The sequence below is a fragment of the Dendrobates tinctorius genome, unplaced genomic scaffold (genome assembly GCF_039654945.1).
Source record: "Dendrobates tinctorius isolate UK_male_01 unplaced genomic scaffold, ASM3965494v1 ptg000171l, whole genome shotgun sequence".
In the NCBI taxonomy this organism is placed as follows: Eukaryota; Metazoa; Chordata; class Amphibia; order Anura; family Dendrobatidae; genus Dendrobates; species Dendrobates tinctorius.
This window is the reverse complement of record NW_027361838.1, coordinates 24,429,105-24,445,198: the sequence shown is the minus strand read 5'-3', so window position 1 is coordinate 24,445,198 and position 16,094 is coordinate 24,429,105. Positions and strand designations below refer to the sequence as shown.

The following is a 16,094-nucleotide window of genomic DNA, read 5'->3' as shown; positions in this document are numbered from 1 at the left end:
AACTGCAACAACTTCTGAGTTCATAGAGATAAAGATAATGTACCAGTTTTTAAAGCTAAGCAGACAAAAAAATTCAGATGAAAGAATGTAAGATTATATTTAGCATAAATTTGAAAAATCTTAATGTGTTCTCATTGCAATCAATAAGGATTTAAGTTAAATGTCCCATATTATATTACTGGCTTTAAAATGGGTGACACATATAAACTTAATTTAAAAAAATGGACCCAAAGATAAAACGGCATTGAGATGACGATGAAGAGCAATAGGCTAACAAAGTCTGTCTTGTTGGCAGTTTCTTGGACGGAATCAAGTGCATCACACTAAACATGTCAGGAAATGTTTGGAAGAAAAAAAAAAAAAAAAAAGGATATAAAACACTACACCCATGCCCATTGAAGTGTGGGGGGTGGGTCACATTTTACTAAAAGGCAGCAAGCATCAACAAAGTTTGTTGGATCTTCACAAGAAGTTGTGTCCCTGAAAGCAAATGAATTCCTTTAAACTTATAAAAGTCCAAACATAATCAGATTCAGGTACATGAAACAATCAAGCAGATAAAATGTTTGTAGGAAAGGGAAAACATGAAATATTAACTCTTTAGGTTCATATTTTAGAAATTACACAAGGCTTTTGCTTATATTTCAGCATCAACTAGAAATGAACAGAAAAAAGCTATATTATAAAGGCTATATTAATAAATAACTTTTACATTATGTCAAACAAATTCTCAGACTAGCAGCGGACCTAAAAGCATCATAGACTAGTATTAATAACTGCAACTAATCAAAACCAATGACAGCAATACAAGCTTTCCGCTCGCAACCAAAAACTGCTCACGCCAGCAGTTAGGCAGGTTTCACACAGCTATTGGGTATATTCACGTATAGATTTACTGCAGAAAGTTCTGCTACAGACATCATCATCTCTATTTATCCGAGTGGGGGAAATTCTGCAGGAATCCTTTTCTCCTATAAGAGGAAATAGCTGGCTACAGAGAATTTTCACAACAAATCTGCCACATGTGATTGAACCCTAAGAGAGGCTCAAGGATCCTTGCAGTTCTCCTGAACCAGACTTGTATAAAGCCCATACACATCAGATAGCTGTTGGCCAGAACCTCATTTAACCGACAGTAATCTTTCCCAACCATCTAAAACGTATGAATGAATATATACATGCTCAGCTTGGCCGAACATGCGTATGTTCTGTATGAGGAGGGGAAAGTTGTTAGACAACTCTGGCAGTGACTTATCACCAGAGAGAACAAAACAGATCAAGCATTTTAACTCCATACAGGATCCTTCTCTTCCGTTACATCATCTATAGTAGAGATTCAGGAGGTCCCATACACACGAGATGATCGGCTAGCTCTGCCAACATTAGCGGGTTCAGCTGACTTTCCTGTGCATTAGTGATCCATACTACACCATAGACCCTATTGTAATGCAAGTTCATTTTAGTAGACCCATTGGAGGGTTCGCCAAGAGGGATGCTAAAATTTGGTTGTATTACAATGGTGTGAAACTGGCCTATTCCAAAATAACCTGCTTTTCTTAAAGGTCCAGAAAATGAGATATAGGGGCAGTTTGATAGGGTCCTTGGTCAGTAGTTGCTGTACAGCATTTCCCATATCTCAGCTTCTTGCCTGGACATGGAGCGTTACTCTGCCACCTGCAGTCATCCTAATAAACCTATATCATATGTAAACATAAGTTATGTAAACAGTGATTAGAATCAGTTTCCAAAACATGTACACAATGAGGCAAAAATGCAAATATTAGGAGATGCTTTATCACTACAATATGAAGACGTACACTTAAAAAATAAAAAACATGCATACTGTACAAAAAGTGCATATGAAAATGTCCATGACTTTGGTGACATGTACATGTCTGTGGGGTGAGCTGACAAAGCATATTGCTGCCGTTGGTTTTAGCTAGTCAAAACTGTATAAGAATACGATACAGATGGTGATGAAGGACGTTCTGATATTTAGGAGTTCGGTGCCCTTCTGTAAGGCCTTTCATCTCCATCTTCCGTCCACTGAAGTATATATGAGCCGCCATACAGGAGAAAATGCCCGGCTACTTGAGCAAGGTGTGAAAGCATTCGCAGAAAACTCCTAAAAATCCATAAAGAAATTCAGGTTACTGCTATAGTTGGGAAATAATGCATGAGGATCAGTCTGACATTTATCTCTACCGATTTTACTAGATTTCACATCTAGTAATTATTTATTTCGCTGTTCACGTTCATGAAAGTTCAGACAGAACTCCAAATTCCCATAGAAGTCAGTGGGGAGAGCCACCTCTCCTGTGACAATGACAAGACACAGGGTCTCGTTCGAGGTAGGTGCAGGTAACAGACTTGGGGCTCACGTAAATCACACCTTTTGTTGATATCCTGTGAAGAAGCCATAATCCACCGAGATGTGAATATCCTTTAATGATTTTGAAGCATTTATTTTATACATTAGTGGAAAGTTATTCCCACTTTTATCTGCCAACATATGTTCTTTATCATAACAAGAGGAACACGTTGACCATATAAGCAAATTACTTCTCCCCATCCTGCTCTCATTGACTGACCGGTCGCTACACAAACACTCATAGGGAGAGACTTTTCAACCTAGGAAAGTAGGTCCGAAGAAATCACAGGGGACTTACCTCTAGGACTAGTCATCAAAAACGCACGATCCCCAGCCCCTGTTTATTATTTCCTCTAACATTTCTCAACATTTAAAAGTGAAACACACAAGGCTGCTATGATGGAGCTAGTATCTAGTACTCATGGTTCTGGAAGCATGAATAAGCTGACGGTTCCCTTTAAAATCTGTAGCCCAATGCTGTGCCAAAACTGAATGTAGTGGTTGGAGTTACATGATAAACTACAGGAATATTCTGTGAAGTTCTTTAACCAAGCTTGAGACCTTTGTTCAGGTTTTATGGTCACTTCCTCTTAAAACAATGGTGGAAAATGAGAAAATAATTGTCGCTTCCGTACTTAAAGCACAAACTTCTGGTTCAGTCATACATAAAACTTAACAAGTACATAATAGAAAAATGATCACCATACAATAAAGCTGTCAAACTGATGGACAGAATGGTGAAGGCAGTAAATACTTCTTAGCAATCTTTTAATGGGGTAATACTGTTAGAAGAGTATTTGACCCACAAATACAAGGACAGGTAATCAGAGAGAGCCCCTCTAAATCTTTGGCCTCCCTGTCTTTTTAGCCATAACTGTGAAAGTAAAGAACATGAGAGAGATGCAATATTCTATCTGAGACACAGGGGCGGCTTCATGTGAACATTTGTGCTCTGCTTTAGGAGCTCCGATTTCAGTTCTACGAGTGAGCCGGACAAGGAGGATGAAATCAGGATATGGTGGCAGGTGTGGTCAGACTCCTCCAGGACACAACTGGACACACAACAGCTGCGTTCTGCAGAACAGCTGGTCTCCTCTATAAATCAAGGGAAGGTCTCTAGTGTGAAAAGTTAGCTGCAAGTGAAGGAATGAACATGTAGGCTGACAAGAAGAGATGCCTTGATCCAGATATACCACAGTACATTTATAGGAGGAACGTATTGTTAAATATGGCTCGTCCGGGGACACTGACATTAGTCATGTCCCTTTTTTGTATACATTAATGAAGATAAACTAAGACTCGTCTAAAAAGTTTTGGTGAAAGAAAAGCAATCTGCATAAATATAGTCAGCAACAAGGGAAATGAAGAACAACTCCTCCCAAATTAAACATGTTCATACTGTCCAGGGTTGGCAAGATATTAAATATACATCATGATTTCTCACAGCAGCGACCCAGGAGAGGGTACAGATGTCTTGTTCAGTACTAGAATACATTTACTAGGATAATAAGCATCTTTGAATTATAGCTACTATATTTAATAGAGTGACAGGGCAGGCTACAAAAGGACCCAAATGTCTAGGTGTATTAGCAGTGAAGGAACCCTGTTACAGGACAAAAACACTGAATGAGAAACTGTAGGCTTTGTAGGCTTGGACCAATTATTTGGGGTAGAATAACACTAGAAAGTCCTAAGTCCTAAAAGCCACCAAAAGTTCAAACTTTGGCTTTTTATTTGAGAAACCAGAAATTATCCCAATTCCACATGCCCTCTATATTCAAAGTCTGAGTGCAGACCACAATGTCTGAACTTGACAAGGATCTACCAGCATATATGAAGGTATTCAGTTTGGGTCAGAAGACCTATGCAGTTTGGACATGGCGCTCCACACTCGGACTGTAAGGCCGGGGTCACACTTGCAACTGCAAAGCGAGAAACTTGCACGAGTTTCTCCCTCACTACCTGGCACTGCCACCGGAACTCGGGACTGGAGTGTGCAGCTGAATGTATTTTTATGCAGCTGAGCGCTCTGGTCCCAAGTGCTGGCAGCAGTGCTGGGTATTGAGGCGCAAGTTTCTCGCATTGCAGTTGCAAGTGTGACCCCGGCCTAAACGTGAGAAACCGACCTAACTGACATACAGACCGATGTGAAGGATAGTAATTAGTAATTGCCCTCTGTGCCATAGATGTCATTGCTTTGACTGCTCACTCACTATACCTACTCTGTAACCATGAATTTAATCTTAATTATTGCCTTCCTCACTGTAAATTACAACAGCTTTGGTAGCTATAATTAACAAAAAAATAAGTCTTGCTGCCAGGAATAACCACTCACATTATTATTTTTCCTAGTACAAACTTGTAAAAAGCAATGACTGTCAGCAGCTCTCGACAAAGAAATAACACCTTTTAAGAACTGCTCGGATAAGAAACACTGTTCATGTGTGTCCCGTACATAAAGCACTTATGTCTTGGTTACACGATGCTACTGGGGGATATATAAAAGTATTACTGCTTCTCCCCCTGCATTTGCCACTACGGCCTCTCTCGTAAACCGCACAGCGCTCCTATTCTAAAGATGGCTGCTGATAAAGGAACAAGGTCAGAGCTGTCCATCAGCCCCCTCCAATTGGAAGACAGCTTTGCCATGTGAATTACTGAAGTATTGTAATACTTATACATTAGTAAGTGCCACAAACTCTTGCTCAATCCAATGCATTTGTTAGAAGAGAGAAAGTGGACAACCCCTTTAAGGCTTCCAAGATGTACTACATGTCAATGTAATCCAGCTTTTCAGTGTTTGACCTATGTGAAGGGGATACTCACCGAAGGACCTTCTTTACACCCAAACACCTAATATCGCAAGAGACAGAGTACATTTCATAAAAGGTTGCCTTTATGTTCAAGCAGCCAATAAAATCTTTGGGGTTCAGCTTGTACAAGTCCAGCGTAATGTTGGCTATTCCTTTCTTGTTCATCTGCTGGGTGCATCGTATAACATTTCTTTCCTAGGAAACAGAAAAGTGAACAATCCCTATTGCATTAGTTGACAATTTACAGGAACAAGCACATTGTGGTGGTCGAACAGTGAAAAAGATGAACACGCTAATAATGAGAAACCAACAGATGAAAGAACTTCTAAAACATGAAGAGTGCTGCATTGTGTAATGCATTACAGCACAACTAATACTGCAGCCATTATTAGTAATGTTTGTGCCAGCAAAATAATGAAACTCAAGAGACCCCATAGTGGAAAACTAAGAAAATAGACCCCAAAATCTCCCATACATTGGAATAAAAGCAGCCACACGAGCCACTACTGGCAAGACTGGCCATCTACTGTGTATGGGGGTCTCCGAACTCTCCCCATAGAGGCGGTGACAAGGGAGAAAAGGATCCGGCAATTTCAATGTTAATTTTCAACCTTTATTTAAAGGGAAAAAAAAAGTCGCTGCCACAGTTTGGAGCAGCTTAAGCCCCTTACCTACTAGAAAGACATGAATGCCCGGCCACATGGCTTATGTACGGGAAATTACAGAGAGACAGCCATTTATCTAACCGCTACTTAAAGTGTGTGGCCAGCTTACAGGGGATGGCCATGATAAAAACAAACTGGCCCATTTGCCCCCGCATTTTGCCCACCAGCGCTTGAGTGACAATCTTATTCCAATTAATATTTATCTACCTAAAAGCCTAAGCAAAGATTGAAAGGTATAAAAATGAATAAAGCAAGCACTGAAATAAACTTGTAAGCATTATTCATCCTGACGAGAAATCCAATGTAGCGTATTTTTAACCATATGCATACACAGGACACGCCTGTAATTAGATCATCCACTGGATTTTCAGATGTATTTGCTGGGCGTTTAATACTGATGTCTTGTCACTAAGGTGGGCCATTAATACATGATCTTAGGAAAGAGCTGCACTACCAGTTCCAGACTAAATTGCTGAATAACGGCAGCATTGGTTGTTACATAGCACCCAAAAAATAGCTTTCAGTGTTAGTGTGGATATTTATATGATCAACGTGAAATGTAAAAGGTTATTCCTCCCCAAACAAGCTATCCTTTATCCAAAGAATTGGGGATAATTTGCTGATGACTGAGGGTCTGACTGCGGGGCTCCTGAAACCCGAAACCAGTGCTTTGCAGTCCCGTCCTGAATGGAGAGAAGTGCACAAGCTCGGCCTCCACTCCATACAATGTCTATGAGACAGCTGTACTCTGCTTTTTCCGGTAGCCCCAAAGTCAATGAATGGAGCGGAGGACTCACTTTTGCACCTCTGCTCCATTCAGGACGGGGCTGAGAAGCACTGATCTATGGATAAGGGGTAACTTTTTTTTTTTTCAGAGCAACACTTTAAAAGCAGATGTGGTCATATGAGGAACTGGTATTGTTGTGGAGAGCAAAAAAGCCGCCTGCCTTTTACATGGATTCTTACCATGGACATAATATAAGGTGGCACCACCAGAAAAATAATAAATGAAAAAATAGAATCGATTCACTGCATACTAGAGGAAATCATGCAAAAAAGCAGTACGCCAACAGCAAGGATCCCCAATAAAAAGGTAATATTTATTAAACATCTCAAAACAGAATACAATTAAAAACATTTAAAAAGTCACAATTGACTAGTACTAACCAGAGGGCCCTGGACTTAGGGAACACTCCTTCCTGCTCTGCATTACCACACAGTGCCTAAACTCTGTAGATAAATCCACCAAAGTAAGTCAAAATATGTGCAAATTAATAATTCAATAAAGTTATATCAAATATTAATATATGGATTACTATGGACCTGCCACAAGCTCTTTAAATACATTTTTATGTCAGATCTGCTGCTAAAGGTAATGTGGCAGAAACTTCACTATGAGCTCATCAATCAGCAGGAGGTGAATTTTATTGGTGAGCAAGAAGCAGCAAACAGGTGTGCATACAGCGAGGAGCACCACCGCAATCCGGTGTGCACACAGCGAGGAGCAGCATCGCAATCAGGTGTGCATACAGCGAGGAGCCCCACCTCAATCAGGTAATGTACTGTGTGACACTGACCTGCGTATCTACAAGTCTAGGCAGGTCAGGCGCACCCAGTGCCATAAAACCACCAGCAGCACCACAGCATTTGATTTCCATCTCTTTGTCTGTCCTTGTGTATAGGCAGTCAAAGGGTCAAATGTGGTCCGCAGGTCTCACTAAATGGTATTTTAAAGACAATCATGACAAATTCTTCACAGTCTTCATCATTCTTTGGAGGACCCATGTTATGCTTATTTATAGTCAGGACATGACTTTGCTCACATCCATTCACCTTGTAAGATATTCTGTTGTGCAAATCTGTACAGGCCCAGGATGATCCAGATGTACAGGCGCCCAATAGTAACTTCATTTTTGTAGAAGGAATGACAACAGCAGCGTACAGAAGAGTAAGCTGCGCCTGCCACTCTGCGGCAACACGGCTAGTGCTGTGGCTAGTATTGAGTCTGGCACTGTTATGGCATCAATGCAGAACCTAGTTACCTAGAGGAAAAGTTCTTGAAAGTCCTGCTCTACATGTGTTTAATATTTTTAATAATGGCCTGTATTTTAATAGCAGAGTACCGGAGTAGTCTAAGTATGTGAGGTGGACTATGACTACAGAAATATTTCTTTCTTATCCTTAAATATACACTGCACAAAAAAATAAAGAGAACACTCAAAACACATTCTTGATCTGAATGAATGAAATATTCTCACTGAATACTTTGTTCTCTACGAAGTTGAATGTGCTGACAACAAAATTACACAAAAATCATCAATGGAAATCAAATTTATTAACCAATGGGGGGCATGGCGATGTAGTGAGCCAGGAGGACGCGCTGAGACGGAGCTCCTCGCATCCTGCCATTCCAGTAATCTCACTGGCACTTGACTGCATGCAACTTATTCTCCAGGACCCCAGGAGTCATCCGGTGCCTGGGGAGACGTGATCCGCAGCTTCGGTGAACAGAGCTCTGGGAACACCGGCGAGGACGCAGGACCTGAGGACGGCGGCCATCTTAGCTGTGCGCGCCGACAGGAAGGAGGTACAGATTTGCAGATCAGAGCCGCTGGAGCGGTGTGTCTTTTCTTGGGAGGTACAGGAAGGGGAGACGCGGTGAGAGCTCTGGAAAATGAGCCCCGCGCTCCCTCACTGACATTTTAGCTACCCCCCTGGTGCTTGTGCCGGGCACTCCTGGGCCCCCCCGTGGGAGAGCGCTGCTGGGCTCCTGTGTGCTGGCGGCCGTTGAAAGGTGGGACGGCCGGCGGGGCCTGCAGAGGCGGCGGCCATCTTTGAAGCACACGCGCTGCCCGTGAGACGCGGTGCTGGTCCCCATTGCTGCAGCGCAGACAGACAGGTGAACACATATCCTTCAAGGACTGTGGAGGACAAGCAGTGAGTGCCCTGAAAGATTGGGCCAAAATTTCCTCCTCTTCGCTACGTCACCTAGCCTGCTGGTACTATTACTTTAAGGGCCTGGGCCCCTTCCTGGCTGCTGTCTTGTGGGGCGCTGTGGTCTCCCCCCACCTCCCCGGGTTATAAGGGCCCTTGTTTGCTGCTTGGAGCCGGACATTGTTCCCCTGCGTGGCCTTACAGATCTGTGTCACCTTTGGGGCTCTGCTGCCAGTGTATGAGAGCCCTGCTGCGCCTATAATAGAGGTCTCCAGTGTACTGTTCTTAATAACCAGCTGTGCCATATTGCTGTTAAAATGAGCTGCTCTAAGGGGACAGGAGCAGCTGAAAGACTGAAAGAATATGCTAGAATAGATCATTCTGACGTCTCAAGACCCCTTAAAAATAACCCCTCACAGGCTCAGCGTAAAAGCCGCTCTTCTGGAGGTGAAGAGGAGAGTGAGCTAGAGGAGTTAACCCTTAAACAGGCATCTAAACTGATGCAGGCCATCTCTTTAACCAGGACATCTCTGATTGGGAAGATTGAGAACGTGTACACTGAGGTGGGATGCCTCTTACAAGATATGCAAGCCATGAGGGGCCGCATTACAGAGGTGTAGACACGGGTGTCCCAGGTAGAGGATACCATCACACCTATGGAAGCCAAGTTAAGGAAGGTGGCAGGCTCTATGAATGCATGGAGGCAAAAAGCGGACGACCTGGAGAACAGAATGCGTCGGAATAATATCCGAATTATTGGGCTCCCGGAATGTTCGGAGGGTCAACACCTGGAGCAATTTCTGGAAGATTGGCTCAAAACTACTTTGGGAGACGAATTCTCGCCAACATTTGCGGTGGAGCGGGCCCACAGAGTCCCCACTAGGCCTCTTTCTCCTGGAGCCCCACCTAGACCTTTTCTGGCACGTCTCCTTAACTGCAGGGACAGGGATGTGGCTCTGCGTTTGGCACGGCAGAAAAGCCCCATTAAGTTCAACATCGCCACGATCTCGATTTTCCCAGACTTCTCCATGGAACTACAGAAACAGGCACAGTTCATGGAGGTCAAAAAGAGCCTCCGGGCGAGGAATGTTATGTACTCAATGATTTATCTGGCCCGGCTTCGAGTGGTTCATGAGGGTTCCACCCTGTTTTTCACGGATCCGGTGGAGGCGACTGAGTGGCTACGGTCCCACAAGGGGTCTGCTGCAAAGGAATCCTAGTGCATATATTGCTAGGCAATACCTTTACATCAATGGTCTGATTGGAGCTCTATCCGCATGCGCCCAATTACCAACAATACCGGACACTGTGCTCAGTGATCGTATCCCCTTGTTTGCTTCATGACGGGAGTACAGGACTCTGCTCCCATACTGTTTGCTGTTTATTTACTTTGTTTTTTCTTTGTTGTGGTTTTATATGTTTTGTAGGTAAGATTCGCAGTCAACGACAATTTTCATCTTTAGGAGATGTCTCTAAATTCTACCTGGGTAATGATGTGCCCCATATTCAGCGTAGTAAAACATGGGGTCTGAGTTGATCTGTATGACATGGAATGTGAGGGGTATAAAGACTCCCCGGAAAAAGATTAAGGTTTTCTCGCAGGTCAGACATTATCACCCTCACATTGTGGCCCTGGTGAAGATGCACCTGACCAGGGATACAGTTCAGTGTGTGCACAAGCCTTGGGTACAATGGTCTGTTCACGCATTCCATACCAGCTACTCGAGAGGGGTTTATTGTTGGTACATAGAGACGTTAGATGGGAAGCCAGGGACACTCGGAGGGATCCTGAAGGTCACTTTGTTTTTGTGCATGCACTGATAAATGCCAGGGAATATGTAATCCTATGTGTCTATAACCCCACTCCGGCTACTATGTCCCTTCTTCAGAGGGCAATGAGTTTTGCCCTGGATTATCCAGATGCAGATATTATCTGTATGGGAGATTTCAATATGGTTATGAACAACTGCCTTGATAAATTGAGATTGGATGATGGAATGACTGGGGGGGGCCTCTTCGCTGACTACAACTTCGCTGTCACTTTTTATGGGGGGAGGGCGGGTGGCTGGATCTGTGGAGGATGCGTCACCCTGAGTTAAGAGAATATACCTGTCACTCGTCCACTAAACGCTCTCTGTCGCGCATAGATTACATATTTGGTTCCAGCGGTCTGGCAATGTGGGTGGATAACAGAGCATGGCACTAGGGGGCTCTCAGATCATAGCACGGTCATCCTTAAGCTTAAATATGGACAATTAAACAAAGGGATAGTTTGGAAGTTGAATCCTTTCTGGTTGAAGTTAATAGTGTCCCCTGATAGAACGATCGATCGATTGCATTGTTTCATCGAGTCTCATCCGGAACCTCAAGACATTAATTTTGGGATGCCCTTAAGGCATACTTGAGGGGTTGCCTGTCCTCCACGATCTCTTATATTATTAAGCGGGTAACCTCAAGGGAGGATGAGGAAATGGAGCGACGATTGAAAGACTCAGAGGCTACATATATAGCTAGCTAACCAAGCTAGTGGCAATAGGATTGAGTGGCTGGCTGCCCAGAGGTTGTACGCCCAGCACATAGACACTAAATCTAAGCGTAAACTATTCTTCGCTTAATCTTATTTTGAACTGGGAAACCAGGCAAGTAAGTTTTAGGCCTATTTGGTGCGTCAACACAATACCTCCAATACAATACTGCAGATTCGTAAGGCGGATGGTTTACTGGTGTCTTTGACCGAGGAGATACTTGGTTGTTTTTACGACTATTACAAGTCACTATATGAATCTAAAAGTGACTTTGATAATTTGGGATGCCTGGACTATTTATCAGATGTGGCATTCCCTACATTAGACCCTGAACAGCGAGCCCTTATGGACGCTGTATTCACCGCGGAAGAGATAGAAAATGCTATAATGGACATGGCTTCTGGGAAGGGCCCTGGGCCAGATGGGTTCCCCATTGAATTGTACAGGAAGTACCGGGGATACACTGATACTTCTGGTGAAGGTATTTCAGGGAATTTGGGAAGGGAAGTCTATGGCTGATTTTTTTTTTTTTTTATGAGGCTAATATCATAATGCTTAGGAAGGAGGAAAAGGACCCTTTGGAATGTGGATCTTACCGTCCTATTTCATTAGTGAATGTGGACTATAACATTTTTACTAAGATCCTAGCTACCAGGCTGAACTCAATTATATTGAACCTTGTGCCTCCTGATCAAACGGGTTTCATGCCTGGTAAGAGCACTTCCATTAATATCAGACGGGTTCAGTCAACAGTCCAATATAGCTCCCTAATACACGACAACAAATGGGCATTGGCGTCGTTAGATGCCGCCAAGGCTTTTGACTCTCTTGAGTGGCTTTTTCTCTCCACGTGCTTGCAAAGATATGGCTTTGGTGATAAATTTATAAAATGGATCAAAATACTATATATGAAACCCAAGGCCAGTATCATAGCAAATAACTCTATATCTGAGTCTTTTCCATTACATAGGGGAACTCGTCAAGGCTGCCCTCTCTCCCCCGCCCTATTCTCTCTTGCAATTGAGGCACTGACAATACGTATAAGGTCTTCCCCTGGCATTAGGGGAATTGATGTAGCAGGTCGAGTGGAGACTATAGGTCTATATGCTGATGATATGGTGGTATTAATGGATGAAGCGGAAGAAACTTTGCCGCAAGTGATAGCCCTAATAGAGTCAGCAAATATTCAGGCTTATATATAAATTGGGAGAAGTCAGCTCTGTTACCCCTTTCTCATGCCCCAGCTAGACGCTCTCTCCTCACTGTCTATTGTATCTAATTTTAAATATCTGGGTGTCTACATATCCTGTGATAGTGCGTTTGATTTATAACTTAATATCCACCCACTGCTGGAACTAGTTAAAGTTAAATTTGCATCCTGGAGCAAACTTCCGTTGTCTGTAGCCGGACGCATTAACTTGATTAAAATGATATTACTTCCCAAGCTTAGCTACTCCCTTCAGCACAGTGGTGTGATGGTGCCCAAATCTTTCTTTGTGAATCTCAACTCCCAGATCACGTCTTTTATATGGGGGAAAACTAGGCCCAAACTTAAATTGGCCACCTTACAAAGACCTAAAAAGGGAGGTGGAGCGGCGCTACCAAACTTTTACCTGTATTATTTGGCTGGGCAAGCTAAAGCTTTAAGTAAGTGGATGCCGGGTAGCTACATTCCCAACTCTGAAAGTCACCTGCTTCATGCTGCACAGACTGATTGCCCACTGGGTTTCCTTGAGTTAGAAAGAACTAATGCCCCTCGTCTGCTGCCCTTGCTCCGATTGACACGATTAACATGGAGGCAAATCAAGAAAGTGGGTTTAAAGATTTTATACCTGAAATGTCCCTGTGGAATAATGATTATTTTCCAGAATTGCTAAATCACCCGTCCACTGAATTTTGGATTCTGCATGACGTTTCTTCGATGGGGGACTTATATGATCAGGGGACCTTGAAGTCTTTTGAGCAATTACGGTCACGCATAAATATCCCAGGATCCCAATTTTTCCGCCATTTACAACTGAGATCAGCTCTTCAAATCGCATGTGAGATGTAAGGGTGTAGGCAGTACTATTTCATGAAAATAGGGGGGGAAGCCAGCACTGCTTAAGGTTAGAACGCATAAATTGAAGTGCATATGCACATAATATCCAGCTGTATTCAAAAATGAGATATTTGGCAAAAAAATTGATCAATTCAATTGAGCCACCCCGCCGCGCCAAGGCAATCTCATGTGGGGGGTCCTACTCTACATTTATAATAAATACTGTGCCATTACGGCCTCCTAAGAGCATGAACACATCAAGTGCAATCTGTACCTGAACATTGCTGGATCGCTCCCATGAAGCCAGATGAAACAAGTGCAGATGAAGGCCAACCAGGTCTGAACACAGACATATCAGGATTGACCTCCACACATTGCCCAACCAGCAAACATAGATGAAGGGCGATATTGGCCCGGACACAGGTGCACAATTAAATAAAGCTTGGGGCAGGGCGGGGCTGCCGTGTGTGTGCACAGCAGCCTAGATCCATCATAATGAACACAGAGCAAGCTTTATTTAATTGTGCACCTGTGTCCGGGCCAATATCGCCCTTCATCTATGTTTGCTGGTTGGGCAATGTGTGGAGGTCAATCCTGATATGTCTGTGTTCAGACCTGGTTGGCCTTCATCTGCACTTGTTTCATCTGGCTTCATGGGAGCGATTCAGCAATGTTCAGGTACAGATTGCACTTGATGTGGTCATGCTATTAGGAGGCCGTAATGGCACAGTATTTATTATAAATGTAGAGTAGGACCCCCCACATGAGATTGCCTTGGCGCGGCGGGGTGGCTCAATTGAATTGATCAATTTTTTTGCCAAATATCTCATTTTTGAATACAGCTGGATATCATGTGCATATGCACTTCAATTTATGCGTTCTAACCTTAAGCAGTGCTGACTTCCCCCCCCTATTTTCTAGTACTATTTCATCTCTACCTCTGATAGGAATCCTTAAATCGCAGGGCCCTCAGGGTCTCATCTCCTCTTTATACACATACATGCTGTCAGCGGGAGCAGAATCTGCCATAAGTTCTATCAAGAGAAAGTGGGAACGACTCATCCCCAATACGCAGGATGAGGAGATTTTGGAATCTCCGATTAGAGTATCACCATCTATTAACAGAATGATACAATTATATATAATTAATCAGACGTACTTGACTCCGACTTTTTAGGATGGGTCGATTTCAATCATCAGAATGTTTACGGTGCCACTCTCCGGACGCAGATTTCATATGGTATGGCAGTGTCCCACTGTCCTGCATTACTGGAGAGAGGTGACATCATTACTGTCATCCCTAGTACAAGCCCCGGTCCCTCTAGAGCCACTGGTCTGCTTGTTTGGGGTATGGGATGAGGAGATCTGGGATCGATACGATGGGGTCTTCCTGCGTGAGACGTTATTTGTGGCACGGAAGGTACTGGCATTACGGTGGATGGGAACTTTGTCCCCCTCCCTTAGAATTTGGATTGACTTGGTGAATTCGATTGTTCCAGACAAGCGCACGTTACACCAAAATAGGGGATGCCTGGGTAAATTTGAAAAGATTTGGGGGGGGGGGGGGGGGGGAGGTGGAACTCCTCATCTTACCCTGCAAGGTTGAGACATCACTTACGAGACAGCATGCTGTAGGATACTAGGCTGCGAAATAGTAGATATAGGTTGATGTAGTGGTAGTCGTAGGTTGGGAATTTCTGATTAGATTTCCTTATCCGAGTAATATGTTAAAAGGCTCATGTGATTTGTTCGATATACATGTTTTATGATATATAGCCAACTGTCCTATGCGCATACTGGGAAGGTTATGTACAATGCTACCTTTTTTTTTTTTTTTTTTAAAAAACAAGTGCCATTTCTTGGCTCTATATTTTAATAATGGACGGAAACATGTATGCTCTGTGGAAAATGTTTATTAACATAGGCCAATTGTATGTTGTGGATTTTTTTATGTCCTGAATTCAATAAACGAATTTAAAAAAAAATTATTAACCAATGGAGGCCTGGATTTGGAGTCCCACACAAAATTAAAGTTGAATGTAATGTCCTTAAAACAAGTCAAAATGATGCTCAGTATTGTGTGTGGCCTCCACATGCCTGTATGACCATCTTACAACGCCTGGGCATGCTCCTGATGAGGCGGCGGATGGTCTCCTGAGGGATCTCCTACCAGACCTGGACTAAAGCATCCGCCAACTCCTGGACAGTCTGTGGTGCAACGTGACGTTGAGAGATGGAGGGAGACATGATGTCCCAGATGTGCTCAATCGGATTCCGGTCTGGGGAACGAACAGGCCAGTCCATAGCTTCAATGCCTTCATCGTGCAGGAAATGCTGACACATTACAGCTACATGAGGTCTGGCAGTGTCCTGCATTAGGAGGAACCCAGGGACAACCGCACCAGCATATGGTCTCACAAGGAGTCTGAGGATCTCATCTCGGTACCTAATGGCAGTCAGGCTACCTCTGGCAAGCACATGGAGGGCTGTGCGGCCCTCCAAAGAAATGCCACCCCACACCATTACTGACCCACTGTCAAACCGGTCATGCTGAAGGATGTTGCAGGCAGCAGATCACTCTCCACAGCGTCTCCAGACTCTGTCACGTCTGTCACGTGCTCAGTGTGAACCTGCTTTCATCTGTGAAGAGCACAGGGCGCCAGTGGCGAATTTGCCAATCCTGGTGTTCTGTGGCAAATGCCAAGCATCCTGCACGGTGTTGGGCTGTGAGCACAACCCCCATCT

General features: G+C 43.6%; 1 protein-coding gene across 1 annotated transcript in view; it reads right to left on the bottom strand.

Moving 5' to 3' along the window:
* Positions 1–1,772: 1,772 nt before the first annotated feature.
* The window catches only part of CIDEA (cell death inducing DFFA like effector a), a 41,043-nt gene continuing 26,721 nt past the window's right edge, over positions 1,773–16,094 (bottom strand). The window contains exons 4-5 of the mRNA XM_073550994.1: positions 5,198–5,379; positions 1,773–2,125 (exon numbers count right to left, since the gene is read on the bottom strand). Of these exons, the coding sequence (XP_073407095.1) occupies positions 1,996–2,125; positions 5,198–5,379 (312 nt within the window). The 3' untranslated portion in view covers positions 1,773–1,995. The remainder of the gene's footprint in view (positions 2,126–5,197; positions 5,380–16,094) is intronic.